At 41.6% G+C, this 12,241-nt stretch overlaps 1 protein-coding gene across 1 annotated transcript; it reads right to left on the bottom strand.

Annotated features, from left to right (window-relative positions):
- Positions 1 to 10,759: 10,759 nt before the first annotated feature.
- On the bottom strand, positions 10,760 to 12,000 carry LOC4338023 (acid phosphatase 1). The gene is made up of 2 exons (XM_015783327.3): positions 11,519 to 12,000; positions 10,760 to 11,383 (listed from the first exon to the last, which is right to left on the bottom strand). Exons 1-2 carry the CDS (start codon positions 11,929 to 11,931, stop codon positions 10,999 to 11,001), a joined length of 798 nt encoding a protein of 265 aa, XP_015638813.1. The 5' UTR covers positions 11,932 to 12,000; the 3' UTR covers positions 10,760 to 10,998.
- Positions 12,001 to 12,241: the final 241 nt, after the last annotated feature.

The raw sequence follows: 12,241 nt of genomic DNA on the forward strand, positions 1-12,241 counted from the left end.
TCAGCATCGTCATTAAGTACTAACCAATCGGTAGGTCCTTGCTAGGAGAACGTACGTTGTAGCTTTCTTGTCCTTTTGAAATGCCTAATGAAGGAGTATGCTACACATATAAGCGTGTTAATTGTGTTTGGTTAAGCATGGGCCAATGACGATCTTCGTGTTGAATTGGAGCAGTATGAGAGATCTGATGGACTTAATGGAGCATAAATGAGAAGTAGAGAGGAGTGCGTGCACATATATAGCTGTATGGTACCATGTATCATGGTAACTACTGTGCATGTAACTAGCGAAAGATTTTGCATGTACTCCCTCCGTTTCAAAATGTTTGACGCCGTTGACTTTTTAGCACATGTTTGACCGTTCGTCTTATTAAAAAAAATTAAGTAATTATTAATCATTTTCCTATCATTTGATTCATTGTTAAATATATTTTTATGTAGGCATATAATTTTACATATTTCACAAAAGTTTTTAAATAAGACGAACAGTCAAACATGTGCTAAAAAGTTAACGGTGTCAAACATTTCGAAATGGAGGGAGTATCATGGTAGTTCCAGGTTCTACGTAAGGTTTTGCACTAGCGAAAGATTGTGCAGGGGTGTTTGGTTGCTTGCATCACTTAGCCACGTCAAACTTTTAAAATTAGGTAGGTGTTTGTTTTACTGCTTAACTGTGCCACATCACCCTTTCTTACTCTTAGGACCCGCATGTCACACTCTCAAATTAATTTGTAGCTAACCATGCCACACTTGTGATCAACATAGTACTATCTCTTATCTACATGTGTCACTATGACACAACTGACCTAAATGACCTAAACTTAATTATGATAAGATTAGACATTAACCAGACAACCCCGTATTCATGTATATATGCATGAATTAATGTGCTTGCTTGCACTAGAGAAAGCATTTCAAATAATAGACGCTAGCAGTAATGCATTCGTCTAATTCCACATCACATTGATGTACACATATTCCTGAAATTATATATCTGTACCTAGCAGGCGCATGTAGGATTTTGATATGGGGATACAGAGTTAATGAAGCATTGCCCAATAAGAAAAATAAAGCTTCTTGACTGTGGAAATGAAGTGCTAATTGTCGTTACTTATTCTAAATAAAAATATTTCATATAGAAAAATTATACTCCCTCCACTCCATAATATATATAAGGCACAAATACTTTTTCCAGATGTTTTATAATATAAGATGTGCATGCATTTATATAATTAATTAGCACATTTTCTCCACTAAGGTCCTGTTTAGATTCCAACTTTTTTCTTCAAACTTTCAACTTTTCCATCACATCGAACTTTACTACACACACAAACTTACAACTTTTTCGTTGCATCGTTCCAATTTCTTCAAACTTCCAATTTTGGCATGAAACTAAACACAACCTAAATTATTATTCTTTTAAATCCTCCACCTTCAACTTCTCTAAATCTATTGAGTGCATTCATTATATATATTAGGGTGCTTCAAACTAGGAGGTGATAATAATTGTTTCTTAGTCTTTGGGTTAAGGGTGGTTGTGTGTTATATTTTGGAATGGAGGGAGTAGCGTATCTATAAACAAATTATAAGTAATACTGTTGGAAAGGATGATCTTGACATAAGAATATAATAATGATTGCTTTCACCTAACTGATCTATATATATAAATATATACCTAGCAAGTATATTAACTAATTCGATATAAATATATATCTTGCATTAATTTGTCCTATATATGGGTCGATTCTATTCATATATATAATGTTTTTCCACATATTTCTATGTTGAAATTGTCATATATATGTTGATTCCATCCAAGTGCTAATAACAAGTGGGTGAAACATCATTCGTTACATGTCCTAAATCATTCATTACAGAGATATATGGTGTTTTAAAAAAAAAGAAAAACAGATATATATGGGACTGAGGTCAACGTCGGGATAGTAAATACACATGCATCCGTACTCTAAATTCGAAGCGACGGGAAGCCACATATATATGTCGGGCTAACCACCATGCAAATATGCTTGGACCACTCAATGGCTGCAACCCCTGCATGTACGTATAATACAATATACCAAGTCATGTTGTTCTATACTACGTACGTACAATGCAAAATCAACAACTGAAGACCAGCTAGCAATCTACTACTCCACACATCCGTTTCAGGTTATAAGACTTTTGTAGTATTAATATTACCCATATTTATATAGATGTCAATTAATTGATCTAGACACACATATATGTGTTTAGATTCACTAACATATATATGAATGTTGGCAATGCTAGAAAGTCTTAAAATATAAAACGGAGGAAGTAGCATATTAATCCCCAGGCATGCATGTAACGAAAACACTGAAAAATTGAGCTACATTATTTTCGTTTCTTGTCCTGATATTTAGTCACAGAATAGTTAGTATATGTTTGCAAGGGAAACTTATTATGCCTACGAGTCCTCGTTTGTCGCATGTGGTGTAAGTAATAAAAACTGTTTTGATGAAAATAGAGAACATAAATGATCGTGTTATAAATTATTAGAAAAACAAGAAAACAGACTAGAATGCACAAATAAGGTTCATCATGTGTAGTTACTTATAGATCAAATTTGATCCAGCATGTTTATGGAACAATATGTGAACAATATTCTGTCCTCACATGTTTGTGGAAAGAATATATCATGATAAAAAATAGTCTATCTTATATATTTTGTTTCCTTAATTATTTATTACTTCCTCCGTTTCACAATGTAAGACTTTATAGTATTACCTCCATTCATTTAGATGTTAATGAATCTAAACATATGTATATGTCTAGATTTATTAACATCTAAATGTATGTGGGCAATGCTAGAAAGTCTTACATTGTGAAACGGAGGGAGTACTCTCTTACTATTACAAAACCTCTAATTGATGCCAGCTAATAGGTGCCAGTTCATTTAAAACCGGCACTTATAAACTTTTTCCCATCTCCGCGGTATGAAAAAACATAGAGCCAACACTTTTGATTACTATAGGTGCTAGTTCTAAAGGAAAAAGTGCCAGTTATACATGGATTTTGTATGGGTACTGGGTCAACCGAGCAAATAACAAAATCGCTCCAGCTGACCTTATCCACAGTCTAACCTTACCTACTCCCTACCCACTCCTCCTGTCCCTGTCCCTGTCCCTCCTTCTTCTTCCTCCTCCTCCTCTGCCACCCCTCCCTTTCTTCTTCTCCTCCTCCTCCTCGTCCTCCTTCTCATTCTGATAGCGTCGCCCTTCCCCTCTATCTCCCATCGAAACCCTCGGACGCCACCGCAAGGTGCTCCTATCACCCATCCGCTGCAACAACGCTCACCGCCCCCGCCGCAGCGACCCCTCCACTTGTACTGAGCCGCAACACCATCGGATTCATCGCCCGCCCGTCTTCGATGACAAAGGTGAGATCTAGGTGTTAGTGGTGGTGGCGGCACAAAGTCGGATCGTGGGTTAGGGTTTGGATTGCTCGGCCTCCCCTTCCTCCCACCCCCAACCTCTCCTATATCTTCCTCACCCCTCTCAATCTCTCACTCTATCTCCCTCTCCTTCGCCGGAAGCACCCCTCTCCGACCGATCTCCTTTCGCCCGCTGGATGCAGCAACGACGACGAAGGGGCGACAGCGACACCCGCTGGATGGGGGTGACCCGGTAGAAGAAAGGAGGGGCGACGACGGAGGACGCGGCTCCCCTCAACTTTTCCTCGATAGCCTGGTCTGCGGATCTACTGGCGTGGAGGTGGGGGGCCACCAGATCTAGCCACCTCGAACCTTGAAGATGGTTTGGGAGGTACGACCGATTTGATAACTGAAAAAGTTCTGGTGAGGATAAAGGTATTCAGGCAACCGATTCTGGCAAAAAAGTAGGGGAGTGTAATCACACAAGTGTATAGGTGAGGATAGACAAAAGGCACATAGCCATTCTGCTCTGGCGATGGCGGGTTCGAGGTGCGAGGAGTGAGCGGCTGGATGTGTTTGTTGATGTTTACTCATGTTTATTCTTGTGATTGTTGATGTTTATTCATGTTTTTGTATTGATCTTGATGATCTAGATGTGTTGTTCATTTGTTGAAATAAGTAGATGTGCTCATCTTCATTTTAGGGGATTTGGGGCATCATTTGGGGATCTGGGGTACGATGAATCACCTCGATTTGAGCCGGTCGAGGATTGGGTTTTCTTTTTTCTTTTTGCTCCCAGAAAACCAACGGTGTCGGTTGTACACTTAGAACCGGCATCTACACTATTTGGAAAATGTACTCCTAAATTGGTGTTGGTTGGAAAAAAAATGCACCTATAAGGGATTCCAAACCAGCACCTTTGGGGGTGCTCTGTATAGTACTTCCATTCTAAAATATAAGGCACATACTAACACAAAGACAACCAAAGAATTTAATCAGCTCTACGGTTGGATCACCTCCACGCATAAAAGTAATATAATTGGGATGCCGATTCGATGGTAGAGGATTTAAAACAATTGAGAGGAGAAAGAGGTGATAGTTAATAAATGCATGCATGCACGCTTTAAATTATGATACATGGAAAAAGAGTGGTTGTGTATTGTATTATGGATGAGGGGAGTAATAGTTTCTCGATACCATATGTTGGATGTATATCACAACTCCAAAATTGATAATATCCTAAAATGAATGGACTTTAAATTGCAACTGGAGCTAGGATCCGGTTAAGCTAAAGTAGAGCCGGCTAGTATAAATTAAAAACTTTGCTAGAGACGAGTCATATTTTTATCCTTTTCCAAGTACCTTTCCGCTCTCATCACCTTTTCTCCTTCCTGTATATCACAGAGCTCTCGGTGACCGGCCTAGTCAACAACATAAGGGAGGAGACCAAAACGTGGGCGCTACATGGGGCAAGGAATTTGGCCGGCCACTTGGTTACCCTGGTCGCTAGCCTGGGTTTCGAGATCTAGTTGTACATTTTAATTTCTTGCTCCTTTTTTTCTTTTGTATAGTTTTCTCATGCTCTATTCAATTAAATGTATTGGCGCTCGTCGATTCGTTCAACAATAAATCAAAATTGAACACGTTTAATGAAACAAACTGTCTGATCCAATAATTCCATTAATAAGTACTGTAATGAAATAAATAAATCCAATATACATGGAACAAATTCAATATAAGACACCATCTTGATCCATTAATTCCATTATTGATTACTCTAATAAATACAACATGCAGCTTGCTAGCTCACACTGTACAATTATCAATCAATGGCCAACTGCCAAAGAAAAGTTGTTACGAATTTAAATCGCACCTCATCAATATCTAACAAGGAAAGCATATGCATCAAAGATTAACTACTGCAAGCAGTTCATGATAAAAAAAATTAAGTAGATGAAACGTTCGGGAACTATGGAGCCAACAGCCAAGCAAGGCAATGTAGGACATGGGGTTTTGGAATTAAACCTGATGGTGCGGAAACCTTTGAGCGAGCGAAGGATGTGAAAAATGTAAGTTAAATGTTTGACTATATATATAACATGCAAAAATGAGAGAATATATTTTTAAGGGATGATAAACCATCTCTGCGCTGTGCATGCATGTAACCAAGTTCCAGGTTCGATTATATTGTTGATGCATGTGCTTGCTTACACTAGAAGGCGTTTCCGATAATTGACGCTAGTACGGAGTAGTAATTAATGTGCTCATCTAATTCCACATCACGTACCAATATTACTACCTTCGTCTGATGTCGTTAACCTTTTACATCATGTTTGATCATTTCACTATAAAAAAGGACCAAACGTGCCGGTTCCTAATGGCCTATAGGTGCTGGATTTTCATCTGACCCCAATTGCTCGGCACCAATAATAGCAACCAACAACTATAACAAAAATAGAACCGGCACCTTTACCATTGCTCGAGCCAAAAAAAAAAAAAGCTGGCTTGAATCCAAGCCGGACTAACCAAGCACCGTCACCGCGCAAGCGCCCATCTCAAAATCAAATTGATATCCCAAACCCCAAAATAATCCACAAATCATCACCAAAATAAATTGACATCACAGAATAAACAAATTCGTCAACAAACATCAACAAAAAATCTACAATTAATATACTGGGACAGGCATAGAGGGGCGGCGCTACAGCCACCCGTCGCATGCCGCCTCCCCTCCCGCCGGATCGGGCGGAGGGGAGGGCGCCGCCGCCGCTACACGTCGCCCGCCGCCTGCCGCCTCCCCTCCCGCCGGATCCAGCGGAGGGGACAGCACTGCCGCCGCCACCTGCCGCCTCTCGCCCACCGCCTCCCCTCCCGCCAGATTCGGCGGAGGGGAGGGCGCCACCGCCGCCCGTCGCCCGCCTCTTGCCCACCACCTCCGCTCTTGCACCGCTGCCCGCTGTCGCCCGTCGTTCGTCACGGATCTGCTTTTGCACCGCCGCCTGCCGCGGATCCCCTCCCGCCGAATCCGGTGGAAGGGAGGGTGCCCGCTGCCACCCGTTGCCCGTTGGTTGCCCGCCGCCTCCCTTCCAGCCACCGCCGCGTGCTAAGTAGTGAGAGCCGAGAGAGAGAGAGAGACAGACAAGAGAGATGGAGGGGATAAGGCTCACTTATAGGAGATAAGGCCGATACGTCGACCTAGATTTGCGGTAAGGGTGAAAACGGTACATAAACCATCTTTATCGTTATCGTTTTCATATTTTTTGGGAAGCGGAAGCGGAATCGGAAACCCCAGATACGAAAACGGAATCGAATATTATCGGAACCGAAAACGGAGCGAAAATGATCCGGCGCGAATACGGTGACGAAAATTTATCAGAATAAAAAACACCTTAAACTGATAAATCCAATTCTCAAGTCTCAACGGTCAACAATTCATCATAAAACACAATCATATAAGTCCAATTGTTAAGTATCGATAGTAATGCTATTGATAAATCCCAATGTTGGAAAAAAAATTTCTAATTTATTTTAGATTTGCATAACAAATATTTTTTAAAAAATAAAAACCAAAAACCATGGTATTCACTATTCAGGCTTAAAAAAAGAATCCAGGGTATTTCCGTCACAAAATTTCTGGAAATTCCGAGAAAGTTTCCGACCGATTCCGAGTTCCGACGGAAACTGACCTTATCATTTTCGATTCCGTTTCCGAGAAAATATTTCCGAATCCGTCCGTACCGTTTTCACCCCCTACTTGGTGGTGGCTCGACGGCTCGGCTCGTTTTGGATAGGTGCTGGTTTTCTTAAAAAACCGACACCTATAATATATTAAAGGTGTTGAGATTTTTTTAGAAAACTGGCACCTATACTATAGGTGCGGTTTTTCTTTAAAACCGGCACCTATAGTTGCTTAAAGGTGTCGGTTTTATGTGTTTTCAGCCCGTGGAGAAGGTAAAATCACTATAGGTGCCGGTTTCAGCTGTTGCGACACCTATAGTGCCGATCTCTATGGCATTTTTTGTAGTAGTATTTGTTGACAGTGAAATTTGGTAAGCCCAAAGTCATCATCGGCTTAGAGTCACTATCGGCTACAGCATCTCGGAATCAGCCGATGGGAGTTATCAAGTCGCCAATAGTCGGATTCCTGCTATATTCGGATAAGGAAATCAATCTACTAAAGGAAGCTTATCCATAAACGACAGAGTTCAAAGAGAATGTGGCATGGCAAGTTATCTATTAATTAGAAATATTTTGTTAGTTTCCTTTTATATTTAGGAAAGTGTGTTTAGTGTCCTATAAGGACTTTATCTTTTCCTTTTATCTTTAGGAAAGTTTCTTTCTTGTCCGACAAGGACTTGTATCAACCCATGGGTATAAATATGTACACCCGGGGTCTATGTAATTATCTTCACGATCAATACAATTCGGCGCATCGCCACCCTTTTTACTTCTACTTTTATTTTTACATTCCGGCGGAACATGGCACCTGACGCGGGGCTGCATCGTCTTCGATCTCCGGCGAAGGGATAAGTCCAATGTTCCGCCGGTCCAGGCAATTGTATCGTCTACGTCAGCGTCGTTCAAGGCTGTATCAGGACATTCGACCACTTGGATTACTCTGGTTTGGATAATATATTTGCCTGGCTATTTATCATATGTCTATATTAATCTAGTCCTAGCATCTCAATTTAGCTCTATCGGCTGCTTCTCGTTTTAGGGTTTCTGCCGGTATCGGCTAAATCGCATTACTAGATTAGATTAGCCTAGACATCTACCACCCTGAAAATCAGTCAACGGCTTGATTGTCTAGATATTGTGTTTCTTTTCATACTTAGTGCTGCATCAGTTGAGTTTGATCTACTAAGTCGTGCTTAGAATATCAATCTCTAGCCTGCTTCTTGATTGCCAATAAGGGTTTCATCGGGGTTTCAGCCAATGAGTTATCAGGACGTTGCATCGGTTTACAAGGATTGCATACATATTGGATTTAGCCGATTGCAATAAGATTTAATTGTTTAATATAATCTTGTGGATTTTATGACATCGGACCTCCAGCCGATGTATGCTTTAACCTTCGGATCAGTGCTTATTATATATTGTTTCTAGCCGATTGGTTTCTACTCGATTATATTGTTATTTTATTACATCAGACGATTGCCTTTATATCATTATCTACATTGGACATATAGCCGATTGCTTAAACCCTATCACTATCGGCTGGTATCGGCATCAGCTATTATCGGCTATCGGCTGGAACTACTCCATCGGCTGGTCAGCCGATTGGCTGTTTTGATCTGCTATTTGCATATCTTGTCAGTTGTAGAATCAAACTGACTGGCACGCTCGCATCTCATTAAGATTTGGACCTGCATAGGAGCTAAGCAGATCTCCCAGGCCAATGTGTTCGATTTTTTCGTCAATAGTATTTGTCTTATTTAAAAATTTTATTTCTGCTGTTGTGGTTTGGTTTATCACTAGATAAACTATAAGCGTTACTTATATTTTGAATATTTGCACAAATTCTTTGAACAAGATGAATGGTTAAAGGTTATAACAAAAATAAACGGCGTCATATATTAGTATTTTTCTACCTATTTTTTTCTATGTCAGTTCCATCCATCTAGCTAAGTGTCATGTTAATTGTTCTAAATTAAATCATTCCTTACACATGCATCCGTATATATAGTCTATTCAAAGATGGGGAGCTAATTGCATGCATGTCTTTGTCGAACCGCCATGAATTAATGCATGCATTACTCAATGGCTATAGTATAATATTCTACATAGGGTCAAGTTTGTTCTTTACGTACTCCATGTAGAGAATCAAGAACATATATAGGGACCAACATATTTCCCATGCATATGCAGCGAAGAGCACACCCATAAAATTACGATAATGTGTGCAAGTTGGTTGTTGGAGAACAGTACGTGCAAGGACAATATATTTGTAGGGTTGATCTCTGTGGTGTCCATTTTCAGTTAATAATGTTTGTTTGTTAAATAATATCTCTAGCCAAATCAGCGGTGATAGTTGCAGCTCTACAGGTATTCTAATAAGTTGAGTAAAGTGTACGGACGGTGCTTAAACTTATACTTATAGGGGTGTGTCATCTATATCCCTAAACTCTCAAAATGCATATCCAAGTCTCAAAAAACTATGTAGTTCCCAAATCGCCACAAACCCTTTTAGGATCCTACGCGGCATGATGTGGCATGCCACACGGACATAACGTGGCATCATTTTGACTGACAAATGGGACCCATTTATTTTTTTCCTTTTTTTCTTCTCTTTTTTTAACCTTTCTTCTTCTTTCTCTGTGACCCGAGCGAAAGAAAGGGAAAAAAACAAGAATGAGAAGAAAACGAAAAAGAAAAAGAAAAGAAGAAAAAAAAGGAAAAGGATACGTCACATCCATGTGGCATGCCACATCAGCGCCACGTAGGATTCTAGAGGGGATGTGTCGATTTGGGACCTAGATGGTACACTTTGATAAGTTTTGAGATATGGATATACATTTTGAGAGTTAAGGGAGCTAGATGACACAACCCTACAAGTTTAAGGACCGCCTATACACTTTACTCTAATAAGTTTCCAAACCAATCTCAACATATGCTGGCCAGTCTTTCGAAGATCATAGGATAAGGTGTACGTGTGTTTATATGGGTGAGTATGCGGAGGCATTTAACTTTTTACCACTTTTAAGATGTGGCAATAATTAAGGATTTGCCTCTCGCAGTCTATGACATTTGTGCCCTCATGCGTGTATGACATGTAGGTTCAGTATCTCATTAATTGACACTTGTAACAGTGGTAAATAGTTAAATATCTCGAGTATTTGCACTTTGTATGTGTTTCTAAGAACTATATATTTGGAATCATGAATTCTTGAACGTTGCTCGAAGGTTATTTTACATCATCAACTTTTCAAACTACGCATATGACACCCTAAAACATATTTCATGATGGTTTTGATGATATGATAGTAGTTTTTCGTTTGCATGAGCTTAAATTAGGCAAATTTGATGGTTGTAGACATATATAATTAAGTGACAATTGCATCAACAAAATGTGCACTGTAAGGGAAGAACTAGGAAAACCATCTTAATTTCTAACAGAACTACTGTAGAAATTCTGCATCAAGGTTTTTTCGATTGTTCAGTTTTTATTTGTTATTCATGGTTGAAATAGATCATGCCACACTCTCATCACTTTTCTCCTTCACGAATATGAAATGAAAATTTTTCTCCAAAAAAAGAAGATATGAAATGAGAATGAAAAATCCAATTTATAATGAATATGTTTAATGTAAGGAACTGTATAATCCATCGATCAATAAATACAACCAGCTTGCTCAACACAATGCATTGATCAATGAATGGCCAACTGCCATGCCAAACAAACATTATTACAAATTTAAATTTCATCTCATCAACAACTAACGAGGAAAAATCAAAGCAAACGCGTCAAACATTAACTACAAACGACAGTTCATGAGAAGAAAATAAGTAGATGAAACGCACGCGAACTATGATCCATCGATATAGCTAGCTATAGCTAAGCTAGCTAGCGATGGCGCCGACACCAAACTACGCGACGTAGTATATGGGGTTGGGGTATTTGAAGGTGCGGTAGCCCTCCGGTGATCCGAGGATATCGCTCCATTGGTCACCGATGTTACCGACGATGACATAGCCGGCGCTCACCAATTTCTGCCGCTCGCCGGTCTTGAACGCCTGAGTCGTGGTCTGGAGCCCAACAGGCTGGAGTAATAGCTTCTCCCAGCTGTAGTAGCCTTGCGAGAGGAGGTTGTGGGTGGTGACGGCCCTCTGGTCCTCGGTGCGGTCGGTCAGGAACACCGGCTTGATGCCGAGCTGCAGCAACCGTCGGTAGAGTCGCAGTGTTCCCTGTAGCGCCGGTGCGCTCCCTCCAGCCACGTATTGGACGAAGCTCGCGTGGTCGTATGGCTTAGTTCTGCGAAGGGGATAGTAATTTGGATTTGAACATTTATAAAAAAAACTAAAAATATTAATAAGGGTCCAAGCTTGGTACGAATTTTTATTTCTTAATTGCAGTTATAGAAAATTATCATTTTTGGAGCACACGTACCCATAGCCATGCTTGGCCTGGTAGGGCAGGGTGGAGAGGGCGGTCTCATCGACGTCGAACACCCAGATCTCCTTGCCATGGCCGGAGAGCTTGAGGCTCTCGGCGTAGGCGATGGCCTCGTTGATCACCACGTCGGAGTCGCGGCCGTATCGCTCGCCGGTCAAGTAGTCGGAGACGTACTCGGCGCAGTCCGCCGGCACCGTCTTCCAGCCGATGATGTTGTGCGCCTCCACCGCCGTCCTCACGCTGCCGCAGTACGGCGGCGGCGGCGAGGGAGCGGGCGCGGCCGGCGGCGCCGTCGCCAGCTGCTCGCCGACGCCGCCCACGATCACCTCCTGGGCGCTGCAGAAGCAGCAGGAGCCCGCCGCCGCCGCCGCCACCGTGAGCAGGAGGATCAACCTCGCCGTCGCCATTGTTGAGCAGTGAGTGAGCTGCTGTAGAGGAGATCGAGGAGGCTGTGAGCTGCAGCGAGGAGGCCATGGGGTTTATATAGTGGAGGCGAGTGATTGGTGAGGGACTCGCATCACGCGTGGTGTCATCGTCGACGATGCGCGTCGTGTACGTGCGAGCTCAACGTTTTACCGGCGAGGTCGATGTGGAGCGACTTGTGGTGAGGTGGAGACCTCATGCAGCGTGGTCGATTTCGTCGGCAAATTATTCGATCAGCCGGAGTGCGACCTCGCGCCGGCCGGCGACACAGGGGGTCAAGCGTTAATTGCCAGA

Source organism: Oryza sativa, chromosome 5, assembly GCF_034140825.1.
Source record: "Oryza sativa Japonica Group chromosome 5, ASM3414082v1".
Taxonomy (NCBI): Eukaryota; Viridiplantae; Streptophyta; class Magnoliopsida; order Poales; family Poaceae; genus Oryza; species Oryza sativa.